The sequence below is a fragment of the Lagenorhynchus albirostris genome, chromosome 17 (assembly GCF_949774975.1).
Source record: "Lagenorhynchus albirostris chromosome 17, mLagAlb1.1, whole genome shotgun sequence".
NCBI lineage: Eukaryota > Metazoa > Chordata > Mammalia > Artiodactyla > Delphinidae > Lagenorhynchus > Lagenorhynchus albirostris.
Window position 1 is genome coordinate 62,395,590 of NC_083111.1, and position 27,317 is coordinate 62,422,906.

General features: G+C 42.7%; 1 protein-coding gene across 2 annotated transcripts in view; it reads right to left on the reverse strand.

The window, feature by feature from the left end:
- The window catches only part of SAMD12 (sterile alpha motif domain containing 12), a 404,613-nt gene that overhangs the window by 351,275 nt on the left and 26,021 nt on the right, over positions 1-27,317 (reverse strand). For both annotated transcript variants that reach the window (XM_060127703.1, XM_060127704.1), the window contains exon 2: positions 15,267-15,445. In XM_060127703.1, the coding sequence (XP_059983686.1) occupies positions 15,267-15,445 (179 nt within the window). The remainder of the gene's footprint in view (positions 1-15,266; positions 15,446-27,317) is intronic.

Below are 27,317 nucleotides of genomic sequence, written 5' to 3' on the forward strand. Positions count from 1 at the left end.
ACGAAATCACAGCATCAAAATGAGATGGGATCAGAAGCTAACTGCTGTCAATTACAGACAAACACAAAACGGGGCACTATAATGTCCTGACATTGGTAACAATTGCTGGGACCCCAGGGGAAAAGCTTTAAAATCTTCAAACAGCTTAGTTCAGTAGTTCAGAATGAAAAGGGCACTGATAAGCTCCATCTGTTGAGAAGAAAAGTCATGATTGATAGTGAGTATTAGTTAAGCACACCCGTCTTTGTCAGGGGTTGCACTTGGCTTGAAGTTCAACAAGATGCCTGCCTGTGAGGAGCTTAGGTTTTGGGCAAACATTACTGCATTGTTTCCAGATGCCACCTGGATTAAACTGATTAGGCTAAACTTATGCTGCAGTAACAAACATTCCTCACACCCTTCGGACATAATGAAAGTTTATTTCTTGCTTATACAAAGTCAGTGCCAAGTCAGATCCTGGGCAATTGTCCTCTACATTGTGACTTGGTGATCAAAGTTCCTTTGACTCTGGGCTCTGCCATCTGAGCATGTGGCCATCACACTCCCCAAAAAGGAAGAGGGAGTTGGAAGTTTTCACCAGGGTTTTTGCTGCCCCAGCCCGTCAGGGCAGCGTGTTTCTCTCACAGGCCACCATCTAGAACTAGGCATTCTGGGAGACTGGGAAGTGCAGTCTTCCAGGAGCCCAGGAGGAGAGAAGTGGATGCTGGTGAACACAAGGGACAACTATGATGACAGCACTAATAAACAGCAGAGACACCCTCATATCCCTACAAAAAATTAATAAGGCTTCAAAGCTTAAAAACTATCAGCTACTCATCCCAACAACCCTACTCCTCCCCTTTCCCAAATGGCCATGCAATGCACTGGCCTCTTTTCACCAAATGTGTAAAACAGTTAACAGTAGGCAAATATGATTGTCAGTTGCAGGGTGGGGGGGGGGGTAAAAAAAATTAGGCTGAAAAGAAAAAAGTTAAGATGAGCTATTTCTACCCAAGTGCTTTCATGCTATGTCATTACCCTCCAAACTGAACAGCCTAGTCCTTAGGTCAAAGTTCAATGATAACATGGCAAGGATAACCAAGTAGTAGCAGCAGCAGCAGAGGCAGGGAAACCAGAGATACAACCTCCTAGAGGTAAGGACCAATGAAAAAAATCCCTTGGTTTCTACATATTTTATACCCCCCCCCCACCAACACACACACACACACACACACAGGTACACACCACAGCGTGACAGATGTGACCGCTGATCTATAGCTGTAGCCGAGACCTCCCCTGGAAACCTGGATTCGAAAGTTTAATGGCTTACTTGACACTTTCTCTGGGATGTAACTCAGAAGTCATAAAATACGGTCAAAATGAAACTTCTGATTTCACCTCAAATCTTCCCCTTTCAACATCCTCCTCTCCTTGCCATTTTTCTCCATCTTACTAAATAACACCAATGTACAGGTATCTGCTCAAACCAGGGACTTCGGAGTCATCCTCGATTCCTCCCTTTGCCTCCTGGGTTACACCTAATCACATCTTACCACTTCTGCCTTCAAAATAAACTTCAGGTTTGCCCACTTCTCTCCACTTCTACTGGTATCACCCTGGCCCAAGACACCACCTCTCACCTCCATCAGCTCCAGTATCCACTTCCTAGTCTCCCTGTTTCTCCTCCTGCTTGCTTCTAACAAACCCTCTGAGAAGCAGCTAGGATCTTCTCTTTGTAAGCCCCTCCCCTGTGTGAAACCTTCCATGGATTTCTCCATTGAACTAAGCAGAAAATTCAGGCAAAACCACAGGATCTCTCCAATATCATCTTGAGCCATTTGTACACTTGCAACATTGGTCTCTATCCATTCCTCAGCAGGAGATGTTCTTCCCTACCTCAGGGCCCTTGCACAAGCTGTCCCATCTTTTGGCAGGGCTGCTCCTTTCTAACATGGAGATTTCATTTCAGAAAGCAGCCTTCCCTCCCTTTTTACCTTCCCTCCCCAATCCTCTACTCCAACTTTATTTTCTACCTCAGTTTCTCAGGCTGTGGTAGGTTTCCTTCCAAATATATATTAGAACTTGTATCATAGCACATATTTGAGACCCAGTTTCTACTTCTGTTTTATTCAATATAGGTATCACCAGAGAAGGGCTCTAACAGATACTTTGAATGTTGAATGATATGTGCATTTTAAGGAGATAAAAGCCATTCTCACTAAATAAGACAGGGTTAACTATACTTTTTATACTATGTCAGCGTCCTGTACCCTGAAGGTCACAAACTAAACTCCCTATAGAAGCCTAGCAGGAAACATCATGAGTGAAGAGGGCCAGGCATAGACCAAACCTACGTGGAGAGACTGCTCATCTAAAAGGGGCAGCTGCTGACGACTCCAGCTGGTACCAATTTAGGCTTATCATTTCCAGATTTTTAAAAAATTTTCAAGTGAAGTGGGAAATCTGAAGCGTTTAAATGAAGAACTTCAGGGGTTTTCCACTGCTGAAGAATTAATTTAAACCTTAAGTTCGTGTGGGCAAACAAAATGCGTTGGTAGACCCAATAGGGCTGCAGGCAGCCAATTCGAAACCTCTGCTGGAAAAAAAAAAAAGCATTTTCTCTAATCCGTCTTGCCAAAATATTTTCTGACAGTAATGATGATATTAAGAACAATGATAGTAGCAAACTTAACCGCATGCTTACTATATGCCAGGAGTCTTTTTGAGCACTTAGTGTATAAATTCCAATGATACTAGCAACCACCCACTGAGGTACATACTATGATTACCCCTACAGATGAAGACACTGAGAGAGGAAGGACAAGAAATTAGCCCCAGGTTATACAGCTAGCATGTAGCAGGGTAGAATAGGGACTACACCCTAGGTCCCAGAGTCTACGTTCTTTACTGTTATGTAAAGAGCAATCAGAATAGTGAAAGTGCGTATCCTCTATAAAACGTTCTGCCTGAAAACAAATCCAAGCTTTGATGCCTTTCTCTCTTCTGTTTGTTTGTTACAGTTCCGGCGACCTCCAAGAAGTTACTACTATCCAGGCATGTATAGCGTTAACCCTTTTTTGTCTATTTAGTGCAACAGGAGAAAAGGCTGGTATCAGATTTCTCCCCAAAACCAGATTACACAATGGGCAAGTCAGACATGAAAGCATTTAGGAGCTAAACTGCTTAATTACATAAAGAACAGGGAGGCAATGAAGTTCAGCTTTGGTTGTGGCATTTGGCCAAAATTCCGTTAGGATTTGGCTTCAGCCTTGGTTTTTGGCAGGCCAAGTAGCCAAATGCCATTTCAGCTCTATTTCTGGCAACCTTGACCTTGTGCACAATTAATGATCATTCGATCAGGTAGGTTACTTAAACATCTGATCATCATAGCACTGCTAGTAACACAGATAGGGATGTTTCTTTGGGCTTATTAGTGCTATGTGAAAATTCCCTTTCCAATAAAAGGAGGCGTTTTACATGTAACTTGGAAAACCTCCTGGTTTTTCTATTAAAAGTTTATCAGTCAGGTGAAAATTAAATGCACATTGATTACAAGAATTCATTTAAACAACAAATAATTGTGCCCCTATGAAGTGCCAAGCATGGTTAGTAGCCTTAGGGATCAAAAAACAAATCAGGTCCCTGCCCTCACACAGTTTACACTCAGATGGATGACATAAAATAATAATACACGTAATAGATAAGGAGATCATACACTGTTTCAGAAAGCGATGGGTATGTTGAGTGGGAATAACAAAAGAGCCGGGGATCAGAGGCACTGGGAAAGAGGTCATTATTTAAATATTGATACAACAGCCCAGTAAACCTCCCTGAGGTTATGTGTGAGCAAAGATTTTAAGAAGATGAAGGAGTGAGCCTTGTGCATCCTGAGAAAAAGACATCGCAGGCAGAGGGAACGGGCAGCACAAGGGCTCTGAGGTGGGAAGATACCTGGTTTAATCCAGGAGCAGCCTAAACATGGAAGAGTATAGCAGCAGATGACACGAGTGACTTGCCAGGGAACAGCTCACGCTGGGTCCCAGAGGGCACCAAAGGACTTTGGCTTTTAATTTGAGGAAAATGGGGAGTGATGAGAGGAGTCTGAGCAAAGGAACAACATGATCTGACGGACACATTCACAAGATCATTCTGGCTGAATTGAAAATCATGTTTTACAATGAGTACTGTGAAAACATCTTTGAAGAAAGAAAACCACAGGGATGGCAACAAAATTCAGCTTGATCTTGAGAATTTTTAAAAAGCATCTTCTTTAAATACAGCCCAGGGATTTCGCTGGTGGCGCAGTGGTTAAGAATCCGCCTGCCAATGCAGGGGACGCAGGTTCGAGCCCTGGTCTGGGAAGATCCCACATGCCACGGAGCAACTAAGCCCATGCTCCACAACTACTGAGCTTGTGTGCCACAACTACTGAAGCCTGCGTACCTAGAGCCCGTGCTTCACAGCAAGAGAAGCCACCGCAATGAGAAGCCCCTGCACTGCAACAAAGAGTAGCCGCCACTTGCCACAACTAGAGAAAGCCCGTGTGCAGCAATGAAGACCCAATGCAGCCAAAAATAAATAAACTTATTAAAAAATACAGCCCAAAGCTTTAGTTTATGGGATTGTTTCAATGAAATTGCCTCATGAGCTTCAACTAAGATGGCAAGTCCAAGAGTTGAAGTCTTTATTTCAGTCAGTTATCATCGGAGAGGATGAAGGCTTAATGACTTGGGAATATCACCATTAGCACGACCCTGTAGTGGCAGAGCTGGACCAAAATGTATGTTGCTCCTTCACTGACCTCAGTTGAAAGGGTATATTTTCAGTATCATAAATGTGCAATATAAAAACCACAGAAGCCGACAGCTCTGAGGAATTATTACACTGCACTACAATGCCAATTTAAAAAAAAATCTGCTTGGTATAACTTTAAGTTGTAATAAATAGGTATTCTTACTAATATTTCAGGTTTATCCTTGTATGACAGACATTTCTTCTATGATGATAATATTCCACTTCAGCCAAATAGTGACTGAACACTCTGCCATTTGGCCAAAATGCACATTTGGTATATATTCTGGACCAAATGTTCGTGGCCCCTCCCAAATTCGTACGTTGAAGCCCTAGCCCTCAATGTGGTGATATTTGGAGATAGGGCCTTTGGGAGATGCTTAGATTTAGATAAGGTCATGAGGGTGCGGCCCCATGATAGGAGTAGTGTCCTTTTAAGAAGGGGAAGAGAGACTAGAGCTCACTTTCTCTCCACCATGTGAGGACACAGGCAGAAGGTTTCCATCAGCAAGTCAGGAAAAGGGCCCTTGCCAGGAACCACATTGGATGGTACCTTGATTTTGGACTCTCCAGCCTCCAGAACTGTAAGAAATACATGTCTATTATTGAAGCTACCTAATCTATGGAATTTTGTTACAGCAGCTCAAGCAGACTAATAGATATGTATGGTCACATGTGAAAGCAACATTTGAAAACTATTCCTAATTCATAAAAACCCTGGCAATAATGTTTTAGGTGTTGCTTGGTACCTGGTGGTCTGATTTTCAATTTAAGTCAGGAGTTCCTGATCATTTAAGCAGAAGCTGCTGCTTTCTATTACCTTCAAGTTTTGAGTTCAAGGAAATGGGACAGAAATCAGGGTAGTCAGCTGATGCTTACACTGAGGATGGTGAATAGCTATGGGTGGGGGTGAAGGAACCTCGCCATCTGAAATCTTGGCCACCCCTGGAGGTAGCAGAGAGATCACTGGTCCTCAACTGCAGGTTGGAGACTCTTGGCCTAAGTGAAGTTTGCCTACCACAGACTACAAATAGGTATTTGCCTAGTCTAAGGGACAACCTAGACTTTGAGGATGAAGGGTAATGGAGTAGCTATGGAAGTATCTCTTGCTCATCCTGTGGACAATGTTCCACTTGCACCCACCGTCCAGGAAAGCATTCCCTGCCACTGACAATTGTTACAGGATCCCGCAAGATGTATCCTCCTGCTTGCTTGTAGAGAGGTTAAAGATAAAGAAATAACTATGAGGCAAAAGAAAGGAAGACCCAGAGGCAAGGGACTTCTGGGTCACATCAACTAATTTCATTTATCAAATCAAAAGTGTATTCTTTATGATGTGCTGCACCCTGTAGCAGGCACTGATGCTGTAGCAGTGAACAAGATAGTCAAGGTCACTGCTCTCAAGGAGTTTACATTTTACTGGAGACACAGAAAATAAATAGGATGATTTCAGACAGGAAGAAGCTCTACAGAGGACAAACAGTGATGTCAGAAAGTGTGACTGGAGCGATCAGGCTTCTCTGCAGAGGGACATTTGACTGAGACCTACGTGATAAGGAACCAGTGGTGCAATGATCAAGGAGGCAAATATAGGCAGACTGGATGGCAAGTATGAATGCGCTCAAGAGAGCATGACCTTGGTATATTCGAGAAACAGAAAGACAGGTATGTCTGGAGCTCAGACAGCCAGAGGAAAGCCTGATATGAGGTGGGATTAGGGAGGTCAAGCACGGCCGAAATATCTTGGGTTCTTACCATGGGAATGAGGTCTGGATTTTTACTTTAAGTGCTAGGAAAAACCATTAAGGATGCTAAGCTGGTGAGTGGTATCCTTTGTTTCAAGACCACCGGGTGAAGAATGGATCACAGGAGGGCAAGAGTGAAGTGGAAGCCGGTTAAGAGATGATGAGGTCGACCCGGGTGATAGCAGTGGAGGTGGAACATGTGTGGATTTCAGAATACGCAGTGGGGGTAGAACGACTGAACACGATGTGCTGATGAATAATTGATCTCTAAACAACAGAACTGGCTGTGCAATTCGCATTTTTTTTTTTTTTACATAATGGAATACTCTATTTTTCTCAATGTATAAGTGATGCCAGGACAGTTTAAAATGCTGTATTACTTATTACCATGTTTTTTTCCCTTTACAGCTATTAACTTTTGGCAATTTATATCCAAACAGAACATAAGCAGTAGCCATTTGTATATTTATAGAGAAGAAAGAAGAGAAAGCAAGGTGTTTTTAAAAAATGATTCCAAGTACCCTGTCCACCTCTCACCCTCCCCCAACATTGCTCCAGAATGATGGGTGTGCAGTGTCTAAAGCTGAGCGGCCCAGCTCCTCCCATCGGCTGACGCACAGCTGAGCCAATGTGGAGCAGTGAAGATGTGCATCTCAACCACAGGTCCCCCTGTAAGCATCTCAGTGAAATGCATCCACTTCCTCAAAGTCACGTGGGGACTGCAACATCCACCATGCAGAGCCATTGGCCCTTGACAGCAAAAGTTTGCACACCCCTGTTCTCAATGGTCACCTGAGTGCAAGTATTCATAGTTCAACAGCAACTATGACACAGGATACCAGGGAAAGCAAAGATACACTTAAAAATCTTAATAATATGGATTTTATAAAACGTTTTAGCATCTGGTGTGTATGTAGAGAGAAAGAGAGTGACACTATATGCTCAGAGATGGTGCGTGTCTGTTGAACGACAGTGCCCCTCACCAGGAGCTAGCATCAGCCTTCTAGCTGTGTGTGCAAAGGCCCAACCCTGCTTTCTTCCACCACCTTCTGCTGTTCACCTTACTCGGCCTCAAGCTTCTCTCTCAAGTTCTACTTTATCTGCTTCTTGAGTTCTTCACTCAGCTGAGTTGACCAGGGCTTTTAGATACGGCTTTTCCAGCATCACCCACCAAGGACTGGGAGTCTTTTCAACACAGCTACAGAAGAAGTTCACTGCTGTCCTGTGTGCCACCTATGTCTGTCTCTTTCTTAGGTATAAATTATACCCTTGCCTTTATATAGATACATACAATTCTGAAATCTCTCAATCAGTTCTGTTATGATTCTAACTGCTTCCATGGTTGAAAGGTTTACACATTATCTCCAGCATTTCAGGCTGGAAAAGAAACGCATTTGGGCAGAGTGCTACCAGACGAGCCACCCTTAGAACTCAAATGCCCTTTCTTCCAGAAGCCTATCTTTGCTGTGTCAAAACTGTCGATGGAATTGTAACTGGGCTCTGATCCACCCACTGATAGGGTTCCACCTCCCCTGATGCAACTTTCCATTTTGCATCCTCAAATGGCATGTACTACAGTCTTGGTACACAAGAAAAGGAAGATTAACCAAATGGCTGCAGGCTCTTGTTGCTTTGTATAGATTTGTCAGCACAACAGAGTGGGAAGCAGTGGCCATGGGTCAGAATTACTCTGTTTTAGGCTAGGCTATGCCACTACTAGCTTCAAGATTTTGGAGAAGCCATATATTCTCATCCTCACCTATAAAATAAATCAGGTAGTCAGATGTTCCCTAAGGTTCCTTCTTGGTTGATTGTACCATGAAACGGTGGCTCAAATACATGCTCTATTGTTACACTTTTCAGAGCTCAACACTTTGGTAATAAATGCTTACCTTTTCAAATATGGGTTAACTGTAGTTTCTTTCTTTCCAAGTGCCCAGTGCATATATGGGGTGGGTTGGGGGGAGCTGGAACTCACATAGCATGAAGTCATTCTGGCTTGTCTCTCTTATTCTGACCCCTGACAATTCTTAACTAAGGATGTGCTCATTATGTTTCCCATGCGTTATGTCCTTTCCTATCATTGGTGACATTATATTGGGTTGGCAGCTTCTTTTGGAGACACCCTTGATCCCCAAGCCAAGAAATACAGAGAGCCAAGAATTAGATCATTCTATCCCCAAATTGCTACAGACCTTCTCAGAGGCAGCTGAGCCATGTAATTTGATCAAGGTTAAGTACAATCCACCCTTCATCTTTAACCCAAGTCAAAATCCTTTGAACTTTCCATTTCAATCCCAGATTACTGCTTCCTGACCACTCTTACAAACGTCCACCAGCGGCTCTCCAGTCAACTCTCATTTATCCACCTGTGGCTTATCCAAAGCACCAGGCTTTCTCCTCCTCCTGCCTCCAGCACAAAATTCCAGGCCAGCTCCTTTAACTCAGTGCCAAAGAAACACAAACTGAATCTAATATTAGCCTAATGAGAAAAGGCTATCTGCTGCCAAAGATTCGCAGAATGCGTCCCAAAGCCAAATGCACGCAATTATTCACTGTTTTGGGTGCTGGCGCTGCATCTCCCTTATGTAATACAGCAATAAAGATCTGCTGTGTTTCTATCCAAGAAAGGAAGAATACAGGCAGCGTTTTAACCTCTTCTTTCGCCTAGTTGGCCAGATTCTCAGTATATCAGGTTATATTTTCTTTTCAAATAAATCATTTGTACATTTAATGTTAAAAGGAGTGAAAAAAAATCATCGTTTCAGGGTCATTATACTTAGATGTGAATTTTATCTTCCTCCAATTTTTAGCCAGAAACTAAGTTTTGGCAAGCCATTCAAATTCTTTGTTTTCTCAGCTGCAAAACAGATTTTATAAATAAAAAGGGGGCAGTGACACATATAAGAGCGACACACAAAAAGCCACCAAGACTCTTGACCATTACTCTGATTCACCACTTTACAGGCTCTGGTGAATTAGCATTGCTGTCAAGAAAAAATAAAGATTAACCTTATGAAAGCCTTCTTTCATAGGCATGAAAACACAGGGTAAGTTTCCTCATAAGCACCTAGAAAAGCAAGTCTAGAAGTGAAGAGTTTCTAGTTTCCCAATGCTGTATTTAGGCCACTTGTGAGGACACATTCCAGAGTTCCAAGGTGAACAGCCAGGATACTGTTTGCTGATGGGTTGATCTTATTCCAAAGCCCGAGTTGCCATGGAAACTCAAATTCCAACCATCAGAGCATTTAGGGAAATCACTTTCAAAACAGACTCCCCTTTCCACATTTTTCTCATGATTGAAGCACATGTCCCCCCAGGCCCAAGGACAAGGGTCAGATCACACAATTCCATCTTTTCATCTTACTCACTCCTATACCCAGAAAACTTCAATGGCTTCCACAAACCAGAGCAGCCTGTCCAACAGAACTTTCTGTGATGTTCTATGTCTGTGCTATCCAAGACAGTAATCCCTAGACACATGGAGAACACTTGAAATTTTGCTGGTGTGACCAAGGAAACAATTTTTCATTTTATTCATTTTTTTTTTGCGGTACGCGGGCCTCTCACTGTTGTGGCCTCTCCCGTTGTGGAGCACAGGCTCTGGACGCACAAGCTCAGCGGCCATGGCTCATGGGCCCAGCCACTCCGCGGCATGTGGGATCTTCCCGGACCGGGGCACGAACCCGCGTCCCCTGCATCGACAGGTGGACTCTCAACCACTGCGCCACCAGGGAAGCCCCATTTTTATTCATTTTTAATGGATTTAATAGCCACACATGGCTAGTGGCTACCATAGTGGATGGTGCAGATAGAAAATAAATCTACGCTAACATTCAAATCCCATACGGCTGGGCCCCAACCTACTGTTCCAACCTCATCTTCCGCAACACAAACCTGGACCCAAGGAGACTGTTGCCGAGAGCACCTGAGGATGTCTGTGGCCACACCACTGCTAAGGACGGCTTCCATCCTTACTACTGCATATCTGAATGTTACCCATATTTCACAGCATAGATGCATTTCTTCCTCTCCTGGAGTACCTACCCTCTGGCAGCCCCATGCCTACTGCTCTGGAAGGAAGGGTTCATTAACCTCAGGCCTGTCCGGGAAGGACCCCAGGGGCTCCCAGCGCTGCTTCCTTGAAAACTGCTATGTGGACCACACCTGGTCTACAGGACCTGTGAGATGGCCTTGGGCCCACATGACTCGAATGGTAAAATGAATGGTGGGAAAAAGAGGCTGTGCCTTCTGTGAGTCAAGGAAACTCATCCTCACCTCGGCTCTCATCTGTGGCAGTGATAGGTGCCCCTGTGTGGGCGAAGGAACAGAAGCAGCTGTGTACCTTCATACCTTCTGGCCCTCCTGATGAGATGAAATGCTGTACATACTATCTCTTGCCTGGTATCCACCTGTAAAGCTAAGTCAACATAGTTTTTGCATTTTGAACTTATAACTGCAGCTGTGGCATGGCATGCATACTCTCTGAATTCCTAAGTCCTCACTGGCATTTAGCACTCCCAACGGTAAATAGCTTTTGCAAATCCACAATTCAATTGAATCTGTTTCTTTTTTTTTTTTTTCCAACTAGACTCTATGTTACCTAATAATAAGGATTAAAAGTGAGCTTGGGGGTCCAGCTCCCTGGTGGTCCAGCGGTTAAGACTCTGTGCTTCCACTGCAGGGGGGGCACGGGTTTGATCTCTGGTTGGGGAACTAAAATCCCTCGTGCCATGCGGTGCAGCCAAAAAAAAAAGCCACAAAAAAACAAAACAAAGTGAGCTTGGTTCTCTATTGATTTCTCTTTTGTCTATAAGAGCTGATGGCAACTCATAGGACCGATAACCTCTTTCTGGAATCAGGGCCCTAGTCTTTAGAGTAACTGGGGCCAAGGGTGCCAAATCACATTTAAGATAAAGAAACAAAAAGGATGATTGTTCCAAAGATATGTAGCGATAGAGATATTTTTTAATTATGAAAGCAATGTAAATTTCAGGGTCAAGACGGTAGATTAAACTTGTGCTATACAATCCCCTCTCAGGCTCTAAAAACTTAAAGATACTAGAAAATATATTTTTAAATTTATATAAGGCCAAAGAGACATCTCTAGGTGCCAGGAGCCCACAGCAATGAGGAGGACTGAAGCACAGTATGCCTGCTGGAGATCTGGAACAGGGATTGGTTTCAAAGTCCAACTTGGCCAGACCAAAAGTGGCAGAACCTCCAGGCGTGATAGCACGCTAGAACCAGGCTCCTGTGTGAAGCCTGCAGATGGCACATCTGGGGGGACCTGATTCGTGTAGGGAGTCAGCAAAGAGAACATCAAATTGCAACATAATTAAACACCTGGTCAAAGCTGTTACATCCCAAAAAGTTCAGGAAGAGACAAACACAAAAGCACCTCATCAGTGCTTGCTTCAGCAGCACAAAGACTACAAAAGCACCTCATCAAATGGCCTCCACAGCCCAAGGCATGCTTAGTCCCCGAGATAACTCCCCCTTGGCAAATAACCAGCAAGAATTAGGAGCCACGGGAGGAAAGACAGCACCCTCAAAGGCAGAATACAGACTCAACAAACAGGAGAAGTCATGGATGAGCTGCTTAAGTTAATGGGGCAATCTGAAAAGGGCTTGAAAATAAATATGCTTGAAAGGGTACATACCTTTAAAAAAAACCAAAAAAACTCAAGTGCAGAAAAAGAAAGTTTTCCCCATAATCTCAGCTCCAGATGTAAACTGCTGCTCAAACTGTGGAATGAACTCTTTCAGACTCGGTGATGCCTTTTTACAGAGAAAAGATATTTTTACGAAAATGGGAACGTTTTACAGTGTGCAGTAACTTGCCCTTCTCCCTCCTTTCCCCACTCTAAAATAGCAGCGTACTCATTTTCCCACATAAACACTGCTACAGACGAATGTCTGTGTTCTCCCTACAATTCACATGCTGAAACCTAACCCCCAGTGTGATAGTATTAGAAGGAGGGGCCTTTGGGAGGTGCTTAGGTGATGAGGGTGGAGCCCTCATGAATGAAGGGATTAGTGCCCTTGTAAAAGAGACTCCAGAGAGATTCCTGGTCCCTTTCCACCATGTGAGGACAGTGTGATGACGACTGTCTATGAACCAGGAAGCAGGCTCTCATCAGATACTCAGTCTGGTGGCACCTTGATCCTGAGCTTCCCAGCCTTCATAACTGTGAGAAATAAATTTCTATTGTTTATAAGTCACCTAGTTTAAGGTATTTTTATAGCAGCCTGAATAGACTAAGATAAATACACATAGGTCTCCCTCACCCTTATAAAGGGAGAACTCTATTCCATTCCACGAACACACAGTTTCTTCAGCCAATGTCCTATGAAAGGACATTGTTTTCATATTATAAACATTGCTAGAGTGACCATTCTCCTGCAGCCATCTTTGCACATCTGGATGATTATTTCCTTGGGACAAGTTCCTAGAGAGGGAATTACTGGCTCAAAACTTATACACGTTTAAAATGTTGATAACTCTATCAGACTGTCCTCCAGAAAATCTGTACCAACTTACACTACGAAGTGGCTTTAAGTGCGTGCATTTCTAGCCAGAGGTTTTTTAGGGTAAGTTTAGAGTAGGTCAAGTTACCAGAGATTCAATTATTTACCCAAGGAAAAAGGATGACTCACAACTCCAATAACCCTCTAAGTGCACCAGGAGGGCACATTTCAATGTGTCTGTACATGCACAGAACATGTTCACATTGTCTGTGGCTCAGAATCTCCAGGGTATGTGACACTGCAGGTCTGCAGTAATCAAGCTCTTTTTATTTTGTCCCCCCAGCAACCACCATTGTCATCAAGTCCTGCATGAAAAAATAAATACTTTGTAACAAGAGCTCCTCGTCTGTTCCCTCCTAAACATGTCAATGTGAAGACATTCAGAATCCCCTCTCAGCCCTGTTTGGGGGTTTCATTGTAGGTGATCTGGACAAACTCAGATGAGCGTGGTTTCCAGCTGTAGGCTATTCCTGAGGAAAGGTTCATTATGGACAACTACGTTCTCAAGTGCAGTAGGTTTTTAGCAAAGCAAACGTAAAATGATCTAGAGGCAAAGGCAGGTGCTACTGACATGAAAATTCAGGGTTTACTACAATTGCACACGTTCCAAATAATTCAGAAGTTATCAAATCCTGTCAGGTTTGAATCAAACTTCTTATATCACCAATCTGTTGTGCAAATAAAAGAGAATCTGGACATGTTGAAAGATGAATTAAATCAGGCAAATGTCAATAACTTGTTTTCTTTTTCTCCACTCTAATTTTTAATATTTTAAGCATCTCTTTGAAAAGATCCCACTCAGACCATTATCTTCTTAGTTAAAGAAGACCCTTAGACATTTTTTTCTCACTCTTTCAAGATGGCACCACTGGCTGATCGGATTTAGATGTCATAAGAGGGCTCACTTATTCCCAGCTCCTCTTACAGACCAAACCTCAATAATCAACCAGTTTCCTATAAGGTGCAATTTCTCTCAGCTACAATATCTAGTGCAAAATATCTGCAATATCTCCCTTGCTAATCATTCTCCACTCCCTACAACACAGACACACAGACACTCATTATGTCATCAGCTTTTAATTATCCACACTAAAGAAGGGAAGGAGCCATGGTAATTATTCAAAACTATAGATAAAGAAGAAAAATTCACATCTGATTTCGGAAGGCATTTTTTCGGGGGAGTGGTGGTTATTGTAGGACAGCCAAGTGACCTTTCTACTTAAGGTTTTTCTTGGATGATTGCAACGTTTGCTTTCCAAGGCGTGCACATATTCATCCACTCAACGAACATTTGAAAGGAAATTCCTTTGAAGGAAATGCACGAGGGAGAAATCAAATAACCACACGAAGATTAGTCCTCTCAATTTCCAAGGGGCAAACTAATATACACCGCCAACAAGAGCATCTTCACTGACTGCAGACAAAAACCCATAGAGTGCCAGTTCCATTGCAGAGAACCTTTGAAAGACGCTGCTCTTACTAAAGAATCATCCATCCTCCCAGTTTACCAAGGTGTGTTTTATACCAACATCTAGGCTAAAAGACTAAAAGAACAAAGTATCCTGCAACAAAATAAAACAATTACACCTTTCATTAATTAGGGTCTTGTTTACTATTGTCTGCCTCATAGAATTGTTACAGGGCGACAATAAGCCAGTATATCAAGAGTCCTTCAAACAGCACCTGGCATGTATGTATATATTTAATAAAATATTACTTGATACTGTGGTTGTCAGCAAAAAGCCCCCTCATACTCATGCAGCCAACTGGGGCTTTTACAAAACACTTGCACATACATAATATTATTTCATCTGTTCAACCTAATGGAGGATGGAGTTTTTCTGATAACCCATTCTATAGGTGAAAAATCTGAGGCTTGAAAAGTCACAGGACTTGTCCAATATCATAAAATGATAAATCTGAGCCTGGCAAACGAATCTTTCAGCTTTAATTCCGAGGCACTCTTCCCTGTAGCTCATTCTATACCATCCTCAGAGCCTCATGCGATGAAACTGACCACAAACGTGTTTCAATTTCACTCTAAAGGGTATGCGGTCAATATTTTCATTTCTCATTACCTGCAATCAAGGAGCAGTGTTTCTTTAACTGAAGATACAATGCTAATTAACGAAAGCACCATCAGTTCTTATCTGGGGCTGGACCACGAAATAGCAAAGCTGCAGCTTCAGAATCTCCTTAACTTACTGGATTATTACCTACCTTAGCCGTCTCGGCTTCTGCCTGCAGTCGCTTGGGGGTTCCTTTTTGGTCAAGCACCTTCTGGTAATTTTTGTTTTTAATAGAGTGAGAATCAACACCTTCACCTTCAATTTGCAGTTTAATACCTTCAGCACAGGCAGGGTGATCAATACCCCGTGGATTCAAACCGCAGTGGAGAGCTAGGAAAGAGGAAAAAATCTAAACTCAGAAAACAGATCCTATAAATAAAGGAGGTGTCCATGAAAGACAATATTTCATCTGTCCTATGTGGGAAGATACAAGGAATCTCCAAGTTGAAAGGTGGGGGTCATAATTATGGGAAATGATTTGGTGAAGAGGGAGCACGGTATGGTGGGAAATCCTGAGCTTTGAAGTCAGGAAGACTAGAGTACAAATCCAGGAACCATCAGTTCCAAGTTGTTTGACCTTGAGCAAGCAACTAATCCCCGCATTACAGACGACAACACCAAATCAGGCAACTTGGGTACTGCCTTCCACACATGCAATCATTTCAACCCCTGCAGTTCAGTGTGTATCTCTGCTTCCATCTGGAAAACTGCTCATTCCCTCCCATTTCTGAATCTTCTCTATTCTTCAAGCATCCACTCAAGTCCACCCTCTTGCAGTCATTCAGCAAATATTTACTGAGCACTTACTGTGTGCTGTTCCTGGACCAGGTCCTGCAAGCACGGATTTATATACGACAGATGTTAGCTTCAAAGAACTCACAATCCAATAGAAGAGGCAGACAAGAAACAAATGAACTAGTGGTTTTAAAACAGTTACTACTCCTCCATGAAAGAAGGAAAGGTCAGAGTGGAGGGTTTAAGGGAGCTCAGCCTAGTAGCTTCCTATTTTCACTTTCTCTCTCCACATCCTTTAACGCAGATACCCTCACAAATAAAATCTAAAGCTCATACTGAGTATATTTATTCATTCCACATAGGAGTTCCTCCTGTGTACCCATGACTATCAGAGAAATAGCGGTTATAGGAAATGTTATAGGAAACATACATTCCCCCTGGATGACATCCATGAACCAACGGGTGTGTGTGAGTGAATGTGCACACACTTATGTACATATAGCTGGTATGTGTGTTTTGAGGTCTCTGGTGGAGAATTCTCTCATCTCCCTGTGACCCTCAAGCCTTCAAATGTAGCTAAACTTCCATCCTTATCCCCTTCCCCTTGGTCTCAGAGGATTTAAGGCCAGAACCTCCAATCCCCTCCCATCTCCCTCGAGACTCCACTTCATCAATAATCTCCTTTTACCCAGGATCTTCAGTCTCCCCCTTTCTCAGCATTCTTCCCCTTTAGAGGACATCTGCGATTCTAAAATTCTTCCCTTTACTTAGCACCCCAGGGTTTCCTTTTCTCTTGATCAGGCTTGTGAAAGAATATTTTACACCTGAGAGATGAGGGAAGCCTTCCCAGAAGTAGTCAGTCAGTCAGGTGTTCTTTTCCCCACTCTCCACTTCTCCCTTAACAGGTCCCATCCATTCCCAGCACTTCTGATGCAATTTACCTGACCAAGACTCTCAAATTTTAAACCCAGCCCAGAGAGACCTCTCTCATGAGCCTCAGATGTAAGACTGTGACTCAACATCCCAATGTCAGTGTATCACAGACCTCACACTTAACATGTTCACACTGAACCTTGGTTTTTCTACCAAAAAATATTCACTTTCTCCTGTCTTCAGTTACTCACACAGAAACTGAAGAGTCCTCCTTGACACACTGTCTCCATAAGTCACCACATCCCTCGTATCTATCACCAAAGGCAGCAAGCACTGCACTCAAAATGCTTCTCCCATCCACCTACTTCACACCTCCACTGCCATCACCTTGGTCCAAGCTACTCGTCTCTGTCCCCCAGAATGTGACCAGCCCAACTGCTCTTCCTCACTGGACCCCCGCAATCCCATTTAAAAAATGTATAGGTTGGTTCAAGAGACTTCTGCTACAAAACAGAAACACACTCACAGACTTAGAGAACGAACTTATGGTTACCTGGAGGGGAGGAACAGTTAGGGAGTTTGGGATTGAAATATATACACTGCTTTATTTAAAATAAAGAGCCAACAAGGACCTACTGTACAAAAAATGGATGGGGGACAAGAGAATGATATAGATGAGATGAGATTGGCCACGTGTTGATAATTCTTGAAGCTAATTGGTGGATTCATGGGGATTTATTATACTACTCCTTCCACTTTTCTCTATGTTGAAATTTTCCTTAATAATAAAGTAAAAAAAAAAAAAACTTTCTAATGGCTTCATTTTACACCCAGATCATTCAAAAATCTTTAAGGTGGCCAACAAGGCCGTTCATAATCTGTCCCCTCTGGACTTTGTATATAATGTTTCTTTGCCTGAACTGCTCTTCCCCATTCTTCACCTAACCCCTACTTATCCTTCAGGTTTTGGTTTAAATACCAACTCTTCAGATTTGATCATGTGCCTGGAATGGCAAGTATTCAACATTGTATGAATGATCTTAAAAAACTTATTGTACAAAGATCCATACGCATGTGACCCTATTTCAACTACTTTATATCAAAATTATCTGAATTTCTCTTCTAGCCTTTAAGCTTCCTAAAACAAGGGCCAGTCTATTTCATGGGGCCTCGTGGCACTCAGCATGTATTAGTTCATGCCTCTTCCCTCAGATTTGTGGTGCGTCTCAAATAATCTCCAGGAAGAACTCTGAGACATAATTATATTCATTTCACAGACAAGGGAAATGAGGCTCAAAGGGTTATAGTCATAAAGAGTCATACAGGTGTCTACTGAAGGTCACAAAGATCATGTATCATTTAGGTCGCAGAGGATTTCAAGTTTCAGGTGAACAAACCCAAAATAGATTAAGCAGTAAGGAAAATCATTATCTTTCAGGAGAGGAAGCCCAGTAATGGGAAAAGTTCTGAGTTAGCTGATTTCCAAGTTCAACGGTGCTATCAAGGACTCTTTTTCCTCTTCCTATTTTGCTATCCATAACATCACCTTTATTCTAAGCCTGGGTCCCCACGTGGCACTAGAGCTACAGGCTTCTGGTTCTCAGCTAGCAATAGAGACAGCTTGATTGACCATCGTTTTCTTCCCCACATCCTCCTCCAAACTTGGATCTTTTCTCAGCGGCCCAAAGTGAATCACACACATCCGTTAGTGAACTAAAACCCTGGCAGTAGAGATAGGATTACCCTTAAACCAGCTGACCTTCACCTAAGGTCAAGTCCCCAAACCACACCGCTGTTACTCAACAAGGCAGGGGTGGAATCGATGCTGGAGAACCAACCGCAATGCCCAATTCAGGCAGTGGTAGAAAAAGAACAAAACCTATGAGAGCATGAGGCTAACTACTGCTAATATCAATCAGCTTCCCCATCTCCAAAGGTCAGCCTACTTACAATGAATCTTCAATTAAACGTATTAAAATTGTGATTATTAAAAAGAGGTGAGCCTGTGTCAGGAGGTGGCGGATGGGCATGGGACAGATTTAGAGATTAGTGAGGAAAAGAAAAAAGTGTGCATCTTTGATCTTACTCCAGCATGATTCCCAGCTGCTTCCTGCCTTGAAATTCATGGCCTAGGAATATCACTGAGCTGCTGATAGCTTCCAGCATCTCCTGTTCTCCTCTGCCACCACCTGCCCACCCATCAGACTCTCGTACTTCCCTCACTTTTGCTCACGTTGGTCCCTCGTCCTAGAAAGTTCTACTCCACCTCAACCTTACTTCCTTCTTTGGGAAGTGAACTCCCACTCAGCCCACGTGTCTTTTCAGACTTCTTCAGCAAGCCTTCCAGGAGCTTCTGGCATCCTGGTGCTTCATCCCCTCACTCTCTGAGGATGTCTGTCTAATTGACCTGTCTGCTTCACCGACCACAGCTGCCAGCTCCACCTCCACTGCCCAGTCCAGAAACGGTCACATAATAGGCACCGGAGAAACATCTGTTCAGCTGCTGAACGAACCACCAATCTTCTGTCTTTACACAACTATGCCTTATATCAAAAGGTATCTTTTCTCTGCTAGTAAATACTAAGTGTACAAAATGTAAGATCTCTATAGACATGAGATGGGTTATGGCATTTTGACTTTCTATGCATGTCGCGTTCTTCACACATATATTTTAATCCTCCACAGCTGTTCCCTCCTCGCCTGCAAATCCTGCAGTTGATGTAGGTTTTTGTGTTTGGGTTTATTTGTTTAAAACCATTTCTGACAGGCTTTGTTTTGTTTTCCCTGAAATTTCATGTCCCTGATGTTTACAAATCAAGCGACTTTTAGATGGCCTCTTACACGCTGTGACCTCCATCTCTCTGTTCATCATGTAAAAGGCGCCCCCATTTGCTTTCTCTTTTCTATCCTCATCACTACCCTTTCTTGCTTTCACTGAAGTTATCTGTTCAATTTAATGGGCTCAGCAGCTCACAGGTCAGCTTTGAGATCTTCTTGTTTCCCTGACCTTCCCAACCAGTCTTGTGCCCTATGGATTTCTAGTTATTGAACTGACACTGCAGGCTGCTTGTGGTCTTTACCTGAAGGGCTGCCACTGTCGCTTTAATGTTAAAGTTGCTAATGGTGAGCTCTTAAAATGAGGAGTTAAAGACCAGGTTTTACAAATGTTGCTCTTTTAAAAACCTAGAGAAAATTCCTCATGCAAATACACATGTTTTAGCATTGTTTTGAGATGCCAATTCGAAGGCAGTATCTTTTTTTCATGTGCGAAAACCCACTCCCTCAGAAATTGAAAACCCTTGCACATTGCTGGTGGGAATGTAAAATGGGACAGCTTCTGTGGAAAACTGCATGGCGAATTCCTCAAAAAGAAGAATCAAAATAGAATTACCATTATGATACAGCAATTCAACCAAAGAATTGAAGTAGGGACTCGAACAGATATTTGTATATCCATGTTTATAGCAGCATTATTCACAATAGCCAAAAGGTGGAAAGAACCCAGATGCCCATCGATGGATAAATGGATAAACAAAATGCTGTATGTATGTACTACGGAATATTATTCAGTATTAAAAGGGAATGAAATTCTGATACACGCTACGCTAGGGATGAACCTTGAAGACGTTATGCGAAGTGAAATAAGCCAGTTACAAAAGGACAAGTATTGTATGATTCTACTTATGAGAGGTACTTAGAACAGTCAAATTCATAGAGACAAAGTGGAACAGTGGTTACCAGGGGCTGGAGGAGAGGAGATTGGGGACCTATTGCTTAGTATGGAGTTTCAGTTTGGGTTGATGAAGAAGTTCTGGAGATGGATCGTGGTGATGGTTGCACAACAATATAAATATATTTAATGCCACTGAATCACACACTCAAGAATGGTTACAGTGGGGCTTCCCTGGTGGCGCAGTGGTTGAGAGTCCGCCTGCCGATGCAGGGGACACGGGTTCGTGCCCCGGTCCGGGAAGATCCCACATGCCGCAGAGCGGCTGGGCCCGTGAGCCATGGCCGCTGAGCCTGCGCGTCCGGAGCCTGTGCTCCGCAACGGGAGAGGCCACAATGGTGAGAGGCCCGCGTACCGCAAAAAAAAAAAAAAAAGAATGGTTACAGTGATCAATTTTGTTATATTCTACAATAAAATTTTAAAACAAAAAACCAAAATTGGACTCCCTCTCATTTCACCTCTCTATTGCCTGTTAAGTGGAAAGTTCCAAAAGTATTTTTATTCTTCTTTCCATCATCTTATTGTGATTTTCAGGTATAACACGTTTTTTGCTTTCTTTTTAAAAAAGTATAATAGATAATAATAGCTCCATGGTATCAGATTACATTAAAATGTTCTTGGAAAGGGCATGTTCTCCAAAATGGGCCCCAGCCTGACTGGCAGAAGACACGCTTCACTTGCTGGAAGTGAGCCTGGGCCTTCCTGGCCCTGACCTCTGAGGGGTCCCATTCCGATGGGACTTAGGTCACAGTAACAGACTGTGCCTAAGTGCCAGGCTTCATTTCATCTCCAGATGATTCAAGAAGAGCTGAGGGATGTGCTGGCATCACAACATTCATTTGTAAGAACAAGTGGATCGTACTTGCCAAGAAGTCATGCAGCTTGCCAGTCCTTTCAGTCCCCACCCACGCCACACTCTCCCTGTAGTGAGACAAGGGACAGAGCCTCATTCAAGTTGAATGGCCCTTTATTCCCCGCCTCACTGTGAACAGAGATGCTGTGCAAACACCCCCAGTGGTGCCGCTCTGGCTCCTGCCCCTATGTTTCTACCAACACACAGACGCTGCGTGCAGCTGCTGAGATGTCTTGTGCTTCTCTGCTTTGCCAGAATTGATCTTTTTCCATAATATACTCTTCCCTTCCCTTATTTGCGTGGATAACCCTTCAGGAGATAAGAAATGCTCTTTCTTCTTTCCCCTGTGAAGCTTTAACTGATTCTGTATGCATTATAGCCTCCTAAGCAATGTTGACCACGTCTCTTTTTCTTATTAAATCTGGTGTGTGTGTGTATACACCATGAGTTGCAAGTATTTATTAACACATCTGCCTACCCTATAACTAGGAGCCCCATGAAACAAGTGACTTCTTATTAAGCTTTACAAGCCCAGTGCCTAGCCAAATGACTAACGTACAGTTATGCTGAATCATTGCTCACAGAATGAGCAGAGGTATCATGGAAAGATACTGATTCAATCCTACTGACGGCCATTCCCTTCTCATGAGTAGCTTAGATCTTTATTTTTCAAAAGAGCAAATAAGAGTTGCTTCCAACCTAATTGGATAATGCAAAGATATGGTAAATCATGGAACGACAGAGCTGTCCCGGAACTGCTGTTTCACTTGACTGCCTTCTGCAGAACAGACACAGTGTTATTCATCTGTGTACCTGCAAAGGCTAAGTTGCACATATTTGGCACCTCATATATGTTGCTAAATGAATACATGACCTTATGACACAAATATACTCCAATCCCCATCATTAGCTATTAGAATTGAGATAGATTGTTTATCATTTCACGTATATTTCTTGCTTCTAGCTAGAGAAAAAGTTCCTGGAGGACATGGCCCTTGTTTTGTACATCTCTCATATATAATATTCACATAGCAGACACTCTCCAAATATCTGTTTAAGTAAGGGAAGTGCCCTATTCGTTAATATTCTGCATTCAAATATGGCAGAACTCTACTCTCTAGAAGTAATCCGGGCATCACAAAAGGCCTCCTGCCCTTTGCAGGAGACACTTCTGGTGGCTAAACATTCCCAATCTCTCCTCCTTGCCACCTCCCACAGCAGGTCTACAAAGTCAAAACTCAATTCTCCAGCCTCCCTTGCAGCTACAAGTGGCTGCTGACAGGTTCCTGCCAATGGGACCTAAACAGATGGATAAAAAGACAGTCCTGGAACTGACAAAAGAGAACAGATGTTGATACCACCCTTCCTTCCCTCTCTCTGCCTTGAATGCTGATGTGTTATCTAGAGCTGCTATAGACCTTCTGTGACAACAGGGCTCCAAACATGAGTGCAAGCCAAGAGGCTAACAGCCACACTGGCTCTGCCATCATTGGGCTACTCTATGTTCGTAATTGCCTCCCTCTGGACTTGGGGCTCTGGGAGAGAAATAATCCTAGTTGTTAAGCCACTTTGAATCAGGTGTTCTCTACCATTCAGATGAACCGTTCCAAACTAACATATGATTCCATTTTAACCAGTTACATATGATTGCTTAGCTCTTCCTCATGGAGAAAAATAAGAAAACTGAAATCCTCGTAAAATATTACAGTCTGGGTTTCGTAACTCCCATTATGACTTAGAAAGCTTACCTAAGTATAATAATACCTTAGCAAGGAAGATGTACATTAAGAATACATGTTGTTATCACGAAAATTATCATCAGAGGTAGACTCCATCCAGGTCTTCCACTGTGAAGACCTGAGGGCAAAAGTCTTAATTCATCTGGGGGCCTTTGGTGCCCAGAATACTCACAAAAACTTCTGCGCGAACGAATAAGGACGTGTTCATGAGCGTCAGGTCACTAACGTTTTAACATGAAAATAAAGCAATGTACCAGAAATGTCTCAGGAACATAAGCTTGGATTAAGCTAGTGGACAGGAAGCACAATGTCTACCTGGGTAAAGGAACCTGTCCAGTGGACATCTTCTATGGCAGCCCATGGGCCAAATCCAGCCTACCACCTGTTTACATATGCCTTGTGAGCCAAGAATAATTTTTACATTTTTAAATGGTTGGGAAAAAACCTAAAGGAATATTTTGTGACCTAAAAATATATGAAATTCAAATGTCAGTGTCCATAAATAAAGTTTTATTGGAACACAGCCATGTTATTTATATACTGTCTATGACCACTCTTTTGCTACAATGGTGGAGGTGAGTAGTGGTGACAGAGACCACGTGGTCTGCAGAGACTAAAATATTTGCTAGCTGGCCCTTTACAGAAATAAGTCTGCTGAGTGAGCCCTGTCCTAGGGTAGAGTGGAACCATGTTCTGGAGGACCCTACGGTCCAAGAACCCCCTTCACTTTATCATCAAAGAAGAACTCATGGATCTTTGAGGAACTTGCCTCTGACTTATCCTGCACTCCCCCACTCCCAGGCAATTTAAATAAGCTAAATTATGTTTGATTTTATCATTTGGGTCAGGCTATGAGGAGACAGAATATGACCTCCAAACCTCTCCTTGGTCAGCTAAATGTAGTTCTGCAAATATATGTCGAAGCTTAACATTTGTAAATACAGGTTGATGTCTTTTTGTCACCATCAAAAAGAACATGGTAGCGGGTGTGGTGGTGGTGGGATGAACTGGGAGATTGGGACTGACATATATACACTAATATGTATAAAATGGATAACTAATAAGAACCTGTATAAAAAAATAAACAAAATAAATTTAAAAAAAAAAGTACTTGGCATACAGCAGACCAAAAAAAAAAAGACAGCTATTATTTATCCCAAAGCCATCTTTTTTTAAACAAATTTATTTATTTACTTATTAAAAAAAAAGAACATGGTAAAACACAAACTTCCAAACGGGCAAAGCGGAGGCATTAAAAGAGGACATGCCCATTCCCAGCCAGTCTGGAAGGGACCAGTAATAGACGCATCCCTTATTGTAACAAGAGGAGGAAGACACTCTGCTGATGAGAGAGGGAGGGAAAAAATACAGAACGTGAACAGTTGGACCCCCAACACACACTCTACTATCCTCAAGATTCGGCCCGACGGCAGCCTTGACAGCTACCGTGTGGTCGCCAGAGCTGGGCCTGGATGACTCCATCTCAGCCAGGTGTTCAGACAATGCGTGGCTGTGTCGGGACACTGCCTGCTCCGAGCCACCTGAAGCACACTCACTCCAGCTCATGTGTCTACAGAGATGATGTCCTCTTCGTAAAATACTTTAAGGGAACCTTCAAGTATTCCCAGAGACTACTTAAGGGTAACAACCACAGCAGATATTCACCCTTCCTACCCATGATACCTGGACTAGACAATCTAAACACAGAAGATGTTTAGATAATGCTTAACTTACACACTTCACCAGCAGTAGAGTAGGGGAAGGCTCCGGACAACCTCTAAGGCACACAGACATTAACTCTTCTCTTTCGTGAAGAGAATACAAAGGTAGATATACTCAGAAGTTCTATGAAGCTTTAGAGGATTCAGGTATCAGACTGATAAAGAAATAGGTGGTCTACAATGGTGACTAAAACATTTGTATCCATGATACTATAAGAAACAGATTTCACATTATGAACCAGTGCCCAAGTACGTCTCTATCTATATGTATGAACTGAACCAAGTTTTCATAAAACACATGATCTACTCTGATTTTTTTCCTCATGAAAGGCTGAGTGAGTAGCCCAGACTCCCACCCTCCCCAGGCTATAATAAGGTACTCCAAAACCCACAACAGGGTGGCATCATAGAAGGCCAGGTAGAGAGCCCAGACTTTCATCTCTGTCAGCAGGTAAGGAGGCCACCTCCCCACCCCTGCAATGTCATTTGAGATACGGGGAGGCTAGACTTGCAGCCTCATCACAGCAGGCAGCCCCTCCTTCCTGGGCTGATGTTGAGGAAGATTGGTGGGAGTCAGGACTTTCACCACCTCCCAGTGATAAATAACTAACAGGCCCCACCTCCCAGGTATCAACTTCAGAGTGGGGAATGTGGATTTCAAATTCCACTTGGCCAGAGTGGCGTTAAAGAAAGCCGGCAAGGGCTTTCCCCGTGGTGCAGTGGTTAAGAATCCACCTGCCAATGCAGGGGACACGGGTTCGAGCCCTGGTCCGGGAAGATCCCACATGCCGTGGAGCAACTAAGCCCGTGAGCCACAACTACTGAGCCTGCGCTCTAGAGCCTGCGAGCCACAACTACTGAGCCTGCGAGCCTAGAGCCTGTGCTCTGCAACAAGAGAAGCCACCGCAAGAAGCCCATGCACCGCAATGAAGAGCAGCCCCCGCTCGCCGCAACTAGAGAAAGCCTGCGCGCAGCAACACAACGCAGCCAAAAATAAATAAATAAATTTATTAAAAAAAAAGAAAGCCGGCTAAAACAGAAGGTTTAATTAAGATTCAGCATTCCATAACATAAAATGAAAATGTCCAAGTTTTGATTAAACAAACAAAAAAATAACCAAGAACCAGGAGGTTCTCACACTGAATGAGAAAAGACAAATCAATAGATGCCAACACCAAGATGACAGATCTCAGAATTATTTGACAAAGATTTTAAAGCAGGCCACATAAAAAATGCTTCAATGAGCAATTAACACACACACACACACACACACCAGAAAGCGTCCGCCAAGAAAGTCTCAAAGAAATAAAAGACAAAGAGAAATGGAAATGTTAAAATTAAAAAATACCCAAAATAAAAAGCTCAGTGGACTGGTTCAAGAGCCGAATGGAGGAGACGAAGGAAGATTTCATTGGAAAGGGAAGAGGGAGCTTCCTTAGCAACGCAAGTGTTCTACGTCTTGCTTTGGTTACACAACACTATACAAGTATCAAAACTCTAACCGGAACACTTAAGATATTTGCTTTCTATTGGATATAAAATAATCTTAAAAATGTAACAAAATACAAACACTAGATATACGTTAAGAATTTACAAATGTTTTTGAACCCTGTGCTTTTAGTCGTATCCCTCTGCCCTACCCAACACACAGCTACACATTGAGTCAAGCCCAAGCTCTATACTTACTTGCTATATATATATATAAGTAGGACAAGTTATATTACCTCTTTTCCATAAAATGGAAATACTAATATTACCTTATTACTCGCCACACATTGTTATTGTATTGACAATACAAAATTAAAGTGAGATAACACATATGGGACACCTGACACCTACCACATGCTCAATGAGCAGCCATTCTCCATGTACATCCTCTGCCCTCCTCCATCACAGTGGGGCAATATTTGGCACTAACAATTTCAACAATTGTTAAATAGGCAAAATGGTAGTCATGTAACTTTAAAAGAACATAATACAGACTTGAAAAGTAGGAGTCCTAAGTGAAAAGGGAAAACGAAAGTGAAATTAAAAAAAAAAAAAGTGAAGAAAAACCAGAAGGTAAAAAGGACAGTTTTTCAAATATATAAACAACCTTGGTGAGAGTTGAGAAATGAGGTTAGAAATAAAGATAAAAGCAAATAGCTGCACCTTGTAACATACTCTCTATGGGTGAGCTGATGGTATTCTCTGTCAAACCAAACTAATGAAAAAAAAGGGTCTCTAATTGTTTAGAAAGTCTTTACGTAGTACAATCTGCTATTTTGGGAAGAGAGGAGGAAGTAGTACAGGATTAACATATGGAGGACATTGCATCGACTATCACTAAGGTATTAATTAGTAGAAAGAGGGAATTGGAAATTAGAAGGAGAAAAAGACTTAAGAGATACTAAGGCACTTGTTTAAGGCCACCATGAAAATGGCAAAGGGGAAATGAAAACAAGAACTCTTTCACATCACATACAATGCTGTTCCCACCACACCATGCTACTCTGGGGAATAAGGGTTTTTTTCTCTCTACATCTTAATTATTCTTTAGCCAGTAAAATCA